The sequence below is a fragment of the Gavia stellata genome, chromosome Z (genome assembly GCF_030936135.1).
Source record: "Gavia stellata isolate bGavSte3 chromosome Z, bGavSte3.hap2, whole genome shotgun sequence".
NCBI classification, from domain to species: Eukaryota; Metazoa; Chordata; class Aves; order Gaviiformes; family Gaviidae; genus Gavia; species Gavia stellata.
The window spans coordinates 35,614,608-35,631,000 of record NC_082637.1 but is presented as its reverse complement, the minus strand read 5'-3'; the positions used below and the strand labels follow the sequence as shown (position 1 = coordinate 35,631,000).

At 37.8% G+C, this 16,393-nt stretch overlaps 1 protein-coding gene across 1 annotated transcript in view; it reads left to right on the top strand.

Annotated features, from left to right (window-relative positions):
* MPDZ (multiple PDZ domain crumbs cell polarity complex component) overlaps positions 1-14,771 on the top strand; it is an 88,020-nt gene extending 73,249 nt beyond the window's left edge. The window contains exons 37-49 of the mRNA XM_059833267.1: positions 595-772; positions 3,261-3,406; positions 3,760-3,843; positions 3,951-4,144; positions 4,400-4,565; positions 7,681-7,767; positions 9,160-9,256; positions 9,917-9,960; positions 11,065-11,187; positions 12,124-12,228; positions 12,346-12,458; positions 12,955-13,078; positions 13,934-14,771. Of these exons, the coding sequence (XP_059689250.1) occupies positions 595-772; positions 3,261-3,406; positions 3,760-3,843; positions 3,951-4,144; positions 4,400-4,565; positions 7,681-7,767; positions 9,160-9,256; positions 9,917-9,960; positions 11,065-11,187; positions 12,124-12,228; positions 12,346-12,458; positions 12,955-13,078; positions 13,934-14,080 (1,608 nt within the window). The 3' untranslated portion in view covers positions 14,081-14,771. The remainder of the gene's footprint in view (positions 1-594; positions 773-3,260; positions 3,407-3,759; positions 3,844-3,950; positions 4,145-4,399; positions 4,566-7,680; positions 7,768-9,159; positions 9,257-9,916; positions 9,961-11,064; positions 11,188-12,123; positions 12,229-12,345; positions 12,459-12,954; positions 13,079-13,933) is intronic.
* The last annotated feature ends 1,622 nt before the right edge of the window (positions 14,772-16,393 follow it).

Here is a 16,393-nt window from a genome sequence, read left to right as displayed (position 1 = left end):
GTCTCAGGAGGATTTGGTGTCTTTTCTGTGAGATGGAAATTAATTTTGAATTTTTTTCAGTATCCCCTTAAATTAGATTTTGCGTTACACCTTAGTGTCCTTCTCTCCCTTCCATAGTTTAGATAATATTTTCAGGTTTTCCTTCCAGCCGTGCATCTGATTAAGGAGCTAGGATGGCAGTAGCACATTTATTTAAATCAGCAGATGTTTTGGCATTGACTTCTGTGGGATCAGAATTGGGCTCCACCCAAGCATTTAAAGACAATACTAGTTTTTCCAATTTTTCTAATAATTGCTATAAACATAGTATTTTGTCCAGAGAAGCCATCAAAAGACTGCCACATTCTTGTCTGGCATAGTTCGGCTAAGTTTCACAGAAGCTGCTTGATTAACCTCAGCCAGGTCTGTCCCACAGTTAACTCTATTGCTGTTTCTTATAAGAAATATCAATATTTGTCTTTGTTCATTACCAAGAAAACCTGTAGGATTGTGACTTGTAGCTCCAGTTTGCAGAACAGTTCTTCCACTTTATCGTTGTTTTACAACTGAACAGTCCAACTACACTCTTCACCAGCTTTTCTCTTTATCATTCAGTTTATTAGTCTCCTGAAGACATCTAAAACTATGGTGAGGCTTACAATCAACTCAGCAGAGACAGGTAATCTGACTGCAGCACCAGTCCCTTCCAGCACTGCCCCAGCAGAGAGGAGGAATATGCAGCCACCAGCAACTGTCCCTTCTTCCAGCTCACCAGAACCAGAAGCAGTCAAAAGTAAGGTTCTCCTTGAGTATTTATCTTCACTGGGGTTGTGACATAACAATGAAGACCCAGCTTGTAAACAAGTTTTCTCTTTTTGTATGCACTCAGCTGTCTTCTGAGTTGCACTTTCTAGTACTTATGGACTACAGATCCGTCTAAATAAATCTGCGAGGCTCCACACCGAAGACCTAACTCTTGAAAGGCAAGAGTTAGTTTCCGCTGGCCTGTTGTACAGGTGGGAGGATGGAGGGATTTCATCCTCCCTCCCAAAGGCTGTGCAGCAGGTGCCTCTCTCATGGTTGTCTAGAACTAAGTGGGTGGCATTCCTTTAAATGAGGGAGAAAAGTCACGTCATCTTTGCTAGAACAGGGGAATGGTTGAGACTGTCTTGCCATTTATGACTAGCCACGTTTGACTCTCCCTCTTTAGAGTGGAGAGTCAAGTTGTGACTGATTGATGATGGTTATTCATTAAGCAACAAACTACTAAGAAGCTAATAATAACTTAATTGAGTAATGCGTACATTGTAGTTAATTTATATGTACATCACTGCAAGTATTACTGAGTCATGTTTCTATTGCTTATTACTAGCAGTAGTATTGATACACAATTATACTACTATAAAGAAATCTTAAGAAACACAAGGGAGATCTACAGGGAGACCTACTAGGTGATAAGTCTGTTGCCTTCCCTTCTGCATTTAGTTTTAGGGTAAAATCTATTGCTTTGTCTAAGTCTATCCCTTCCATCTCCACCCTGCCACACCAGGTCTTAGGGATAAAGACCTGATGGAAATTTCAGCAGTGCTTCCTCCAGTATCCTGGGGATTTGTGATTGCAGCTTGGCTTCACTACCACCTACAGGCATCAACAACCCGACTGAAAGATCTCCCTCGTCTTGGTTCTCCATAATTTATTCCCCATCTTTCTTTTACCGACCCCACCTTTTTGCTGCCCCTGCACATTGTGTTCTCTGCACAGACGCCTTCCAAATAAGCAACCCATCCCTAACTATTTTTTCCCTATTGGTCTGATTTCTACTACATCTCTACACCAACTTCGGTGTTTCCAGCAGTGCTATGTAGTCAATTTTTGGCCCAGTACTGATGCAGCTATCTAGATGAGGTCGACCTGGCATACCAAGACTCACTTCCAGTTCTGCAGTTCATGTATTTCATGTACATTTTACGGCTTCTGGGTAGAATTATACTTAAGCCTTGACTCCCCTACTTAGCTTGAACTAAGCATGAGCAGTTGCTTATCATACACACAAAGAACTTGCATAACAGAGCAGTTAAGTAACCTGTTCTATACTCACACAGAAGCTTTACCCTTAAAACGTCTTAATTGCCCTTCAGAGGCCAAGACTCTTACTTTTGAGGCTTACTGCTCCTGCAAGACCTATTACTCACACTGTACCTAAGGATTTGTCTAACATAAATGAGTATTTCTGAATGGTCAAGTCCTTTGTTAGTTTCAGTGAAACTTCTTTTAATCAGTGCCTTTTTAAAGTGCCTCAAAAGGGTTTAGATGCCTGTTTTTACTTTCCGGAAAAAATGTAATTTTGGTGTTTCTTCAAAGCACCGAGGACATCAATAGTAGAGATAATCTGAACATTCCAGACATTTCGATTGCTGATTCGATGCTACACAGTATCTCCTCCCAGTATTTTTAGCTTTTTTTTTATTTGAAGGATTCAGAACTGACTAAAATACTGAAGCAAAGATCCATTTGTGACATACCAGAGGTACTGAATTTACAGATAAATTGCTACGTAAGGATGACATCTATGTTTGCACTATGGGAATGTATATTTACACCATAAAACTTACTGCTTCCAAAAGCTGTGTCAGTGGCCAGTTAAAAGTTGTACTGGTGTAAAAAAGTTCTTCTTGAGGGCCACTATATATAATGATGTGTATAAAATCTTTGACTTGACTGTGGATTGCTGGACTTGTGAAATATCACTATGTTTGATTCATACTTAACATTCTTTCTTACGGTACAGATCTGAGTCTGGGACAGAATATTTAGTTAGATGGACCTTGACTTGACCCGTTACAAAAGTACAGGGCTGACATCCTTGAATCCATGTATTTAATCCATACTATGTACATCATGTATCTCTGATCTGCATTGCATAGTTGCTGGTATAGATGTTTAGATTAAATTCTATCCTAAATAGAATCTGTTGTGTACAATAGCTTCTTTGGCTATCCAGACTATACAAGTGGATTTGATAGTACAAATACAGCACATTGTGTCTGATATTTTATCAGTAAACTCAAAACTGTGATCCAGGTACTTGATGATATAAAACCAGGACAACTGCAATTAAAGCTACAGGATAGTACTTGTCTGAGGGACAGTTGGCAGCATCATTCTCTGTAGGTCAGCTGTTGCTGTAGAACTATAAATGAACTCTCAAAATGCAGTTTTAAGGTCACTTTTCTAATATGGAGCCCTCTTACTGTAACCAGGATATTTAATTGTTGTTTTAGATACAAGCAGATCTTCAACTCCAGCCACGTTAGCCTCTGACCCAGCTACTTGTCCCATCATTCCTGGATGTGAAACAACCATTGATATCTCCAAAGGACGGACAGGTCTTGGTCTGAGCATTGTTGGAGGAGCAGACACTTTGCTGGTTGGTTGCAAAAATATGTGTGTCACTCAAGTGAAATAACAATAATGAAATTAAAATGTCTGATAGAAGAGATTTTTTCTTCATCTGTTCCTGTAGCATTTATAAAAGATACCAAAAATACCTGTTCATGGAAAAAAAAAAAAGGAAAAAGAAAGGAAAAAAAAAAAGAGAAAAAAGCACTTTTAAAATTGAAAGTATAAATGAACTTCTTAAATATTTTGGTAATTTGTTCATCATACTTCTGACTGTTTTGTTTATCACTGATGAATAGTAGGAATTTTCAGATGCTCTTGGTTCAAACTAGGGGCATGTTCTTTCAACATGCAATTTATTTTTGTTTTATTTATCCACAGGGAGCAATTATTATCCATGAAGTATATGAAGAAGGAGCAGCATCTAAAGATGGGAGACTGTGGGCAGGGGATCAGATATTAGAGGTGTGGTGATTTCTTTGGTCATTTTTATTATAATTTGCTAGCTAGGCAACTTCTATTTGTCTGCTGGAAAGTCCTGCACGCTTTATCATTGTATGATTTCATTGCAGGTGAACGGGATTGACCTCAGGAATGCAACACACGACGAAGCAATTAATGTCCTCCGACAGACTCCTCAAAAAGTTCGTCTGACTGTGTACAGAGATGAGGCCCAGTACAAGGAGGAAGACATGTATGATGTACTAAATATAGAGCTCCAAAAGAAGCCTGGCAAAGGCCTTGGTCTGAGTATTGTTGGGAAAAGGTGTGAATGTACCTCGAAAGTCAATGGGACTTGCTGGGCATGCTCATGTTTCTGCTGTGGTCTAGTGCTCAGATTCTGTGGGCTTGAAGGCTGTAATGACATTTTTGTGCCTAAGCTAATTGGCCATTCCTAGAGGAACTAGCCCAACATTACTCAACAGAAAAATGAGACAATGTTCATTGTGTTCCCAACAGCAAGCCATAAAAATGGCCCTCAAACAATACTGTAATACAAAATCTACGTGTGTATTTGCAGAAACGATACGGGGGTGTTTGTGTCAGACATCGTCAAAGGAGGAATAGCAGATACAGATGGGAGATTGATGCAAGGAGACCAGATATTGACAGTGAATGGAGAAGATGTTCGAAATGCTAACCAAGAGGCTGTTGCAGCTTTGCTAAAGGTATTGGAAAAAGAGAAGGTGGATAAAAATGAAGAATTGAGATCCAGGTTTTTTGAAAGCTTTGGTTTTATTCAGACTGAGTTCAGACTGTTATTGAGATGCCAGTGAGAATGAGCTCTGGATCCAAATTTAAGTTTCCTGAAGTCTAGAGCATTCAGGTTTTGATACTTTGCTTGATGAAAATAGGAGTAGTGGTGGTGCAGATTGCCATATGTTTGTATGGTAATAGAAGACCATTACCTAGAACAACCTAAAATTTAACACTGTATTTTCTCCAACGAACTGGTAACTGGTTAACTATCTCACATTTTTAGAAAGTTATGCAGAACTGACTTAATGATGGAGAATTCATCAGAGTAGTTGTGCCAAAAAGTGATTACTTTCACAGTTGATAATGTTAATCTTTTTTTTATGTGTATGTCTAGTGTCACCTTACATCCATTAGATACCATAATGCGTTTTCCAGTGATCAAGGCACCTAGTATAAGAAATTGCTTTCTCACAAAGATAACTGAAGTAAACTCCTATCTGCAGCTCTTGGAACCAGAGTTTCTGTTCTCAATAGATTTTGTGCTTCTGATGTCCTCCCCCTGTTTCCAAATCAGAATGAAGTAAAATATACATTTCTTGTGGTCTGGCAGGAAGTCCAGCTGGTCGGCCAGCTTGTCTGTTTTTCATCCAATGTTTTGAGACATTCCTGCTGCATGGTGAGGATTCCATTGAGTCAGCATTTTCCAATGGAAAGCCATTCCACTGGAAAAAATTTAACAGCCACTGCTCGTAGTTGACTCTTGGATACATAGACACACAATCATGCTTCTTTGCGCTTGCATTCAAAGGTATATTTTTCCAGGTCTTGAATAGTTCCTCGAGCTTTTTTTTTTTTTTTTTTTCTTTTGGGGGAGGCAGGGGTTAGAAAGGGGAGGTAGGAGCGCTTTCTTTGTATTTTCAGCATGTGCCCGTAAGTGAGAATGCCGGAACTGGGTCTGTGTTCTGGCAGTGAACTCATTAATATACTCTTCTGGGGTAATAGTACTTTTCCATTCTTACCTGATACTTTATTTTATCTAAGGACAGTGTGTTTCTTCTTCATATGCTGCACTTCTACATCTCCTCTAAACTAAAATGCCATTTTATGTGGAATGTTTCCACATTTATGTTGAAAGCTTCTTTCATTTTGGCAAGCATTTTGGAGTATCTAATTGAAGATTCTTAGTTCCCATTTGTCATTCTTATGTTCGTGTTTTAAATACTTCATCCCACTGAGTAGTACTTGTAATTAATTTTCCTAGACTTGAGAAATGAGGCTTTTAAAATACCTTAGATATATTATTGTTAACGATTCTGTTTTATTCACACAGTATAAATGGAGTAAAACACGATCACTCACATGTAGGCAGTCACCATTTTTAGTTCAGGTATCAGTTCTATCTTCATTCATGAGAGTCAGATCTAGGAGTAAACTGTCTTGAAATACCTGAAAGGTATTTTGCTAGGAAATTATTTATAATCTTTGGAAAATACCAATGTATTTTAAGAAGCATGAGACCACTAGAATGTGTCATCAGGCTGAGAATTCTGCCTGTTCTTGCAGTGTTTCTTTTTAAATATCCCTAAACCATGCGAAAAGCTGATAATTTTTTTCCCCTCTTTTGACTTATGGATTTATCAAATGGAAGATTTCAGGAAGTGAGAGAGCTGTAATAAAACTAAATGTGAATTGATTTATTCACAAGTTCAGTTGGAAGGTATTACCTCTCACTTTAACACATTATAACTTTTAAATCTCATTTGTGGGTTTGCATTTTATGTGAGGATGTGGTAATTTTAGGTACATAGATTACTTCCTCCGTTTTCCATTTTGGATAAGAATTGTCTGTACAGTTTTACATGAGTCAATTCATACAAGCAGGAAGGAATGGTTTTGCCTGAGCCCTGATCAAATCTTTCCCAGGACATAGAGAAGTCAACGTTATTTAAAAAATAAAAAGCAATTTAGTAATAAATATCTTATAGTGTCATCCCTAAGAGAATAGCAACAGGATATGAGGTATGGAAACCCTATTTGAATGGGTATGCCCTGTTGTTGATTTTGATATATTGGTCTATTTCTTACTGTGAATTTTTGGACAAATACATGAACCTCTCTTAGGGTAATACAGCTAAAGCACGATAAATAAAGGCAAACTTATGTAACAATAAGTTCTTTGGATACAGGAGTCCATAGTAGTAACTTCCCAGTGGAAGAAAGAAGAAAAAGCAAAATAGCAACAAAACTTCGGTCTTTTTTTGACACTACTTGTATTATTTTGGAAGTCCAGTTTTCTAAATATTGTTTGTGATAATAACTTACCTGTTTCCAAAATCAGCCTAATGTCTCGGTTTCTAAATATTTGACTGCAGGGTGAATTTTCTTCTGAGACACGCTTTTTATGCAGACATCTAAATACTTAATAGTATAATTAAAAGCTTAATGAGTAGTGGAAGGATTTTCCAATGTGCAAACAGTCCATATCACCCAGCTTCCTGTTGGGAGTCAGATGCCGAAAGGTCACTTAAAGTACAGATAGATGTTTGGAAAACCTCCTGCCCAAAATTTCTTTAGTTATGTTGCTATGGATCCAGAGTAACAAATAATTTCAAGAGCGGGAGAGAGATGACTAACTACCAGTTTAAATACCATGTTCTCAGTCGTATCAACAGATATAATGATTAATACTTTGAGGTGTTGTACTGGTTTTAGTGCTTATTGTGAAAATAGTCAATTTCTCTATTCCTTGAAAAATGCCATCTTGAAAATGTATGTTGACATTACAGTTGAGAAGCCAAAACTACTTCCTGTTAAGTGAAAGGTAACATAATTAGTCTTCTTGTGTAATTTTCACACCTGTATTGTAAAACTAGTTAATCTAAAAAGTAGCCTGCTCAGTATTGAGTATCACGGTGTGCTTAGTTTGTGTGGCTCTGATCCTGCCATGAGCTCTGTCTGCTCAGTGCTCATTGTAGGGTTGTTAGCCTGTTCCCCTCTGTCCATATTTTTTTTTCTTCCATCATCTAATAAGTGACTTAAATATTGTCCTAGGCTTTAATGTTGTAGACGGAAGAGATGTGGTATAAATGACTGGTTCTTTAGTGTTCATTAGGTACGGTAAGACTAGAGGTCGGAAGAATAAAAGCTGGTCCATTCCACTCTGAGAGGAGAACATCCCAGAGCAGCCAGGTGTGTAACTGTAAAACTGTTTAGTTTGGAAGAATTAAAACGTGGTTAAATAATGAAAGCAAATAAAAATAATTGGATTTATGATGACAATGATTTTCCACATACTTGATCCAAGAAGAAGAAAAGTAGGAGTTTTTATGTACTTTGCAGCTTTTCGGTAACCATTTCGTATGTTCACTTCAGCATATTTTATCTGTTAAAGACATGGTCCAGCCAAAAATGTATTCCAGAAATGGCTTTACTGTGTTGCCTAGTTTGGTTTTTATGGCTCCAGCCTGGGAAGAAGAGAGAACTCTGATTCTCATCAATACGAGAAGAAGTTGAAGTGGACTTTAAACCTCTTTGTTACTTTAGGAGTGCTTGGCATGGAATGGAGTATTGTTTCGGTAAACTTAGTGAATTTCTCCACTCCTTGCATATTCTTACTGTTAATCTTGGTCATCAGAAGCAGGAAACCTGCACCCTTTTAATCAGGCTTCTCCCAAGTTTATTTATTTTATTGCTGGTCTAGTGGTGGAGTGTCAGTTTCTCGCATCAGTTTCTGCATGTGAATGCATTCTTCATGTGCTAGCAGCTCACATTGTGATTCTGTCTGATAGGAGCCATATTTCTGAGAGCTCACAAGTTACCTTAGAACTTTCTCTGGTTATAAACTGGGTGTGCAGATCATCAAGTACTGAAGATAAATAGTTTTAAGACAAATCATAACTAAACAGTTTCAAGTGAGCAGGTTAAGTCTTGATAAAACTGAACTGTTAGGCTCTCTTCAAAATGGGTAATGCCAAAAAAGATGAAAACATGCAGGCTCTGAGTGGTCTTAATCTAAGTTAAGTAAGAAGAAGCTCACAATGTTGAATGTTTGTCAGCAAGAGTCTGTAACAGTCGGCAAACTAGTCTCACAGGGACCCATGTTGTTTGTTTACATTGCCCTGTGGGTATAGCAAAAATCTTTCTGGAAATTGTGCAGGTGAACCCTGTGAGTGGAGAGCCTAATACTAGTTTCAGCTGATGGAGTGGGTAAACATGAGAGTACACATGAGGATGTATAAAGATGTGTCTTTTGTATTCTGTCCTTACCTTAACAGTCGTGGCTAACTTTTGCACCAGAAGATCTCTATGAGGTTATAGAAGGTGCAAATTTAAGGGCACAGTCTGGCCCTCAGAAGCAGCTCTTAGAAGCGTTGCATGGGGTTGTAGGCATGTGATCCCTACTGGTCTAATGATGCTTCAAACAAGGAGCCCTCTAGAGTGACCAAGAATTATGTGGAGGTTCACTGGGCTTAGAAAAAGCAAAATAGAGCAAAGTCCACTGAATACAGTGGGTTACAGTTTTGCTTTTATCAGTTGAGTGTCTGAAGCTGCTCTCTAATCCCAGTCTAACACTGTATTTAGGTCAGTGAAGGAAGTGGCAGTCTCTCATCGTTCAGTTTCCCGGTTTCTGGGTCCAGCGCACCTGAGGTCTTTGAAAGTGGTCTGAAGAAGAATACCAGTAAGGTTTCTTTGGTGCTTTCAGTATTTTATACACGTGAACTGGTAGCTGAGATATTTCACTTCATCTAAAATGTTGTCATTATGCGCTGTAGGCCTGAAAGTGATTCCTTAGTCATTAAAACACTGCAAAGGTGGTTATTGTACAGTACATCATATATATCTTTGAATAGCTTTTTATGAAAGAAACTAGCAGCTTGTTATACCAGCAGTTTAGATGTTGAGAATCTAAGTTGAGCTGTAATTTTCTATTTAATCTAAGTAAGTCTTCAATCAAGCTGTCTCATTCATAGAAATCCAGATACTGTGTAGTTAAATTAGAATAGATGTGGAATAGCTGTCTTGTGCTCAAATTTAGAACAACGTTACTTCTGACCAAAGTAATGCTAGCAAATAATAGTTTTTTCTATTCTATTTGAACATGCTTAGCTGTCTTGTTCCTAAAGTTATTCAAATGGAGAGAATGAATGACCTTTTCACCCATTCTGGAAGTATTTCAATCCTATTAATTTTATGCAGCCACTTTCAAAATCTGCTTAAAATGTATGTCTATAATAAACGAGCAGAAAGTTAGAATCATCATAGTGGTTTGAATAACTTTAATGGAAAAGTTTCCTAGAAATGCTAGTTTAACTTTTCTTTTTTTAAATTCATTTGACAGCAGCTTCTGAAATACAGGGATTAAGAACAGTTGAAATAAAAAAGGTAAGTTACAGCATAAAGTGGTATGTATCAGGAACAGGTTTTGTAGATGTTGTCAATAGGTGAGTTTACAGAAAGGAAGAAGTCTGGCCCTGTTAATCATTTTGAGAGAGGAATTGATGTGGCAATAGCTAATTCATTTGCCTGTCTTTTCAGGTCAAGACTGTATGATCTCCACTGCCTATATTTTTACATAAAATCAGTGTGATTTATGCTATCACATTTTGTGACCTGCTTTGAAAGCAAAAGGAAGGATTAGTAAGAGATAATGAGACCTAGTTTTACTGTTATCAGACTGAGTTAAATCCAGACTCTGTTTTAGTGAAGTCAGGGGAACTGTACTAAAGTTGCAAGCTCATTGTTTTGTATTTTATATTTTAATTCACACATATCTTTAATGGGTAGGCTCTTACATGACGGCTGCCAGGTTTTAAACTGTGAAATTTAGTCAACTTCCTTATTTACAGTAGCATGAGATCTGAGTCACAGACTGCTTCTGATTGTCCAAAATACTTAACGTTTATTTGAATCTGCCTGGCATCTAGTTCACTTGATTGCATTGATTGTATTAGGCATTCTCTTTTTACAGTAGAGTCTGCAAATACCAGTTTACAATAGCAGTTTTTGCTGTTAGGTAGTAAGTAGGGTGTTGTACAGTAGTGAACAGCTGCTTTTGTTCTTCAACCGTAGGACGGTAGGGGGCGCATAAAGATTAATTCTAGTCTTCGGGATGTTCATACTAGGAGACTGATATAGGCAGTACTAAGGACAAGCAATCCCACCTGTCCAGTTTTCCTTGGCCAGACTTTCTATGCTGACATTAAGGGTCTGATGATGAATTCTGTAAGTATTTAGTTTGGTTAACATAAAACATACAACTAAGTCAGCAAATTGTCACCTACTACTGATAGAAAGAAACATACATTGTGCTCTCTGCTCTTTCTCTAAATGATGCAAAGTGTATTAGCTTAAAAAATGGCTTGAGATATAGGAATTCTGATTTTCATAAGGTAGGGGCTTTAGTAATTTTTTTGAGATAAGCCTACAATTATCTGTGTGTGTTTTTCTTTCCAGAAAAATCTAATCTTTTTTTCATTACAATAACAGGGCCCTGCAGATTCACTAGGAGTGAGCATTGCTGGAGGTGTAGGAAGTCCTCTTGGAGATGTTCCTATATTTATTGCCATGATGCATCCGAATGGAGTTGCAGCTCAGACTCAGAAACTCAGAGTAAGTTAATTGTTAAGAAGGTTGTAAAGATTGCATGGGTGATGCACAGTAATTACTCTAGGCAGGCAATAAATTAGCAGTTTAATGACACAGTCATAAGTACTTCTGGCTGTGACAAGAATTTTTGCTGTTTGGATTGATGAAACTGTAAATCAGATTGGTAGTAGACTAAAAGGTAGTTGCTGAAAGGTACTAACTTTGGGAAGGAAGTCCTAAAGCAATCTTGGATCATAAAGGTAGTCAGCTTGTGAAAATTAAAAGTAGAGAGAGTGGTTCAGAATGATGAATTCTGTAAGTGAGCTCCATTGATGAGCATGATTGTGAACTGTATGTATGCGGTCTGTTTTATCTCTCATGTTTTCTATGCTTATCTGTCTTAGGATAGAGACAGTACTTTTTAGGTTCTGAGTTAAAGTGGGAGATCTTACCGGACACAGCACTTACCTGCGTGCTGTATCCAATCTGTACCAGAGATGGCTGAATTTGACTCATGCTCCTTAGAAAATGGACAGCGTTATTTCAGGATGAAGTCAAACATAATCTCCGATGATAATGTACTACTTCAGTCTGTCTGTCTTCAAGTGACGTACAGAATGCCCCTCCTTTATTGCATGCTGTATATTTCTAAAGTTTTAGGATCAATTCTGTAAAGTGTCATTACTTTTTTACACTGAATACACTAAACCAATATAATTGTCTAATTGTGATGTTGAATTTTCTACCTTTGTATTGGGTCATTATGTAGTTCAAAGAAGATTTGCCTTGGAGAGAAAATGTAAGGTGAACAGTTGCTAATTTCTTTCTTCCTGCCCTATATCACTGATAAAGTCTGGCTAAATGCAAATACACATGTCTGCTATTGTTGAAAGAAAGTGACAAATAAATCTATGTAACTAAACTTATTGTTAGTTAGATTTTCTACATTTTCTTCTGCAGGTTGGGGACAGGATTGTTAGCATCTGTGGAACATCTACTGATGGCATGACTCACTCCCAAGCTGTTAGTCTCTTAAAAAATGCTTCAGGCACTATTGAGTTGCAGGTAAAAAATCTTCAGTGACATTTGGAGTATTTTCTGAATACTATTTTGCCAGCTGCTACAATGAATTATTTTAGTGTCAGCATTCTCATTTTACTCGTTTGTGAACTCTGTTCCTAGGTTGTAGCTGGAGGAGAAGTAAGTGTCATAACTGGTCAGCAGCAGGATCCACCTACGTCCAATCTTTCATTTGCAGGACTAACTTCAACCAGCATTTTTCAGGATGATTTAGGGTCAGTAACTATAGAATATACAGCCTCTGTAGCCTGTTATTTTAGGTGGAACTCAACCTAAAAAACTTACAAATTCTAGCAAATAATGGATGAATTGTTTGACTTAATCATGACTTACACCTTTGGTATATATGGGACCTGCAGGCCATCAGTCCTCTTCTGCTTTTTTCATGATGTGTTTTTCTGTGCTGCTTTATTTTGCCCTTCTGTAGAGTTATAAGCACTGTTAATGGGATGTTGCAGCAGTAACTATGCCCTGAGCTGGGTGGAAGAGGTGTTTGAAATAGCTACATTTAAAAAATAACAAGGGCATTCAACAGCTATAGTGTTTTACATGAACTAAAATAGCCAGTTCATTATAATAAAAGCATTTGTAGTTATAGTGGAAAGGGAAACGTACTACTTGGCTTGAAAGGAAAAATGTTTTCTGTTTAATATTCTACAAGATAAGTTATAAAATCAGACAACATCACAATACTCTTTTTCCTTTTCTTAGACCTCCTCAGTACAAGACTATTACTCTGGATAGAGGACCAGATGGACTAGGCTTTAGTATTGTGGGCGGTTATGGCAGTCCACATGGAGACTTACCCATTTATGTGAAGACAGTGTTTGCAAAGGTAAATGTAAATTTGTTCAGTCAATCCATTTATTAGTTCACAGCAGCTACTATCTTAAATCATGGCCTGAGTTCAAACCCAAAGGATTGTTACAGTTTCTCACAGCTTTTCTGCCTTAGTGCAAGTGCTGGTCAAAATGTGCTTGCACCGTTTGAAGGCTATGGTCTTAGGAGGATTCAGAATTTTCCAATGCATGTGACTCTGCATACGGCAGACTCTTCTTCAACTCTCAAAGCTGGAATTGTGCAAATCCTTAGAAAAACAGCCTCCTTGCCTTAAGTTTAGAGTGTATTTTCTTCAGGTAGTAGAAGGGACTGTTTTATTTATTTTGACTGAGAGTCTGAAAGGCAGACCAAGATAAAATAATTGAACTCAGTCTGGACCTTTGGAGAAGTTCAGGTACTGACCTGGATTTGGTAGTTTGGACTGCTCTAGGAAACAGCCCTGAGTCAGAAAAAAATGGAATCAAGAATCTCAAACTATTATGGTAAATCAAAGTACAGAGCTGGGTTTTGATTACTGAATTGCTTATATTGGTAGCTGAAAACTTCTTCAGGTCTTGAAAATCTTACTTCTATGATAGTAGAGTTTAAATGTTATACTAGCTGGATGAACAGGGTTAAGGGAATATAAAAATCCTGTGAATCCGCTTTCTAGATGTTGTGAAACTTAGACAGGGCACGGCATACTGTGGCACTAGCAGGCTATACTACAATTGACTGTAGTTGAAATACTGAAAAGCAAAAGTTTTAAGGGGTTTTGTGCGCTGAACCCATCTTATTCAGACCATATTGACCGTGTGTCAGGGAGAAACAGAAATGCATGAGTCTGCAGTTATATGTTGTATCGTTTCAGGGTGCAGCAGCAGAAGATGGACGCCTGAAGAGGGGGGATCAAATCATTGCTGTGAATGGGCAGAGTTTAGAAGGGGTGACCCATGAGGAAGCAGTGGCTATTCTGAAAAGGACAAAAGGAACAGTCACTTTGACTGTTTTGTCGTGAACTGGCTGCCCAAAGGGGTAGGGTCAATAAGACTATATTACTTACATTCCGCATAGCAAAGAGTATGGAAATGTTTATATAGCCTTCTTGCTCTTCCAGCTTCACAGGACTGTGTTACAACACTGAAGAAAAATAACATTTAACCATATTTTTGTATACAGTAGAAGTATTTCTCTCACTGTCAAACCACTGGGATGGAGTTATGTCAACTATGGAAAGACATAGATGTTTTTCCTGTTAGTATTATAATGAGTGCTTGTAAGCCACCAAAAAAAAAAAAAAAAGGAATATTTGCATTAATAACCACACAACAAAACTGGAATGTTTTGCTAAGAGGCTTTGGATATTTGAAGTATGTTGGAAAAATGATAAAGCCACCAAGTCAACAAGGGAGTGGCATGGGCCGGAGTAGTCAGAAAACAGAAATAAGATTATCGAAGAAAGAAAGTATTAACAAAATATGGAATTTAGGGAAAAGAAGGATGTGTGTAATCTGGAGGCAGATGATTAATGGACTTAGGTGGTTATTTGTATTATTTCACAATGCCCAAGCAGAAGGAGCTGGGAGGATGACTTGTGTGGGTTTTTTTGCTTGTCTGTTTCTGTGTTTAAATTTCCTAAGTCATGGTGTATCCAAAAAAAAGAAAACTGTGTTCTAGTTTGGCTTAGGTTTAAGGGTTTGGTTTTTTGTTTTGTTGTGTTTGTTTGTTTGTTTGTTTGGTTTTTTTTTTTTTTTTTTTTTTTTTTTTTTTTTTTTTTTTTTTGAGGCAGGCATGTGTGTTTGTTTTGAAAGGAGAGGGCTTGTGCTCAGGGCTGAAAAATCCACTTGCTAGTGGAAACTACTCCTGCTGAATGAGAGTGCCCAGCAACTGCACTATTAGAAGAATCAGACTTTTCTTTTGTAATAGTAGAGTTTTCTAGCCTGCTAGGTGTGGGAACCTTCCCGATACGGAATGTGTGTAAGTGAAGGTTGTCCTCTTCCAATGTTCAAGATTAACTACAGGCTCAGTGCAGATGTTTCTACGAGCTGCTTGAATCAGAGCTGCGAACAAACGGCTCAGGGCAGGTTTACTTAGCTGCAGACAGAGACTTGTGGACATTGTTTAAGCCAAGGTGGGAGAAATTGATGTTACAGCATTGCTGCCATTATCAGTAGCAGCAAAGGTAGAGTCCTCCTTGGACTGAGGAGGCCTAAAACCAGGAGTTGAGGGTGGGTAAAAGGCTGAAAATGCCTCCCAGTGGAGGTGATTAGTAAGACAGCAGTGAAGGTCTTTCTGCATCAGCATGAAGCAGAAGAAGAGATTTAAGGGCCACAAATACTGTTTTGGAGTTATTAATTTTAGAGGCACGAATACAAGACAGTTTCGAGTAAGTACAATGCAACCATGGAGCTGTTCGTTGGGCAGCAGTGTGGTCAATAAGTTTATCAACATCTTCAGTTTCCTAAGTTGGGATCCTCACTAAAACTTTATCCAAAAACTGTGCTCCCTGAAAACCTTAGGTGATTGTGGCCTGCCTTTGTCTCTGCTCCTTCAAACTGACTCTTAGGAATCTGGCAGATAAAGCACACCTTGCCCATGATTCACCTTCCTGCAGAAAAATTTCACCAAGTCTTTTGAGGGAGAAAGATACCTAGCTAATTAGCATGCTAATTAGCAGCAAGACCCTTTGTTAGCAAGGGTTAACAAAAAGTTAACTTTTTGTTAGCAAAAAAAATTGTAGCAAGGTCACTATGTCAGATGTCATTTAAGAGGAATCTGAACTGAAAATGCAGGCAATGGCCAGGCCATTATTAGGGTCAGATATGAAAGACTAGCATTTGTTTTAGTGGGACACAAAAACAGTATTAGGGATGTCTGTGAAATAGTATTAACAAATTGATGGCTAGATCTAAGTGAATTAACTGTAAAAACCACCTTCTTTGTCTCTTTAACTGTTCTAGAAGTTACGCTGTGATAGGCTAAGATGAAAGAAAACAGATGGTGCTGTTACAGGATGCTGTTGTTATTGAATTGCTCTTCTATACTTATTCCTTGGTTAGAGTGAGAAATGCCTGTATTAAAGTATGTAAAGTCACTTTAAATAGTATCTATATTTGTAACGGAAGTAGCATACAGATATTTTGTTACTACTGCTGTGTCTAAATAGAGGATTTAAGTGAATAAATTCCAAACTGTCATGATGAAGAAATAAAGTTGCAGGTGTGTTTCTGGTTGCTTTACAGTGGCATGCTTGCATTGTCCATTCTGTTGTGAAGGATTAATTAAAAAGAATTTAAATTAATAAGAAAAATGGCATTACTCTTTATGTGAA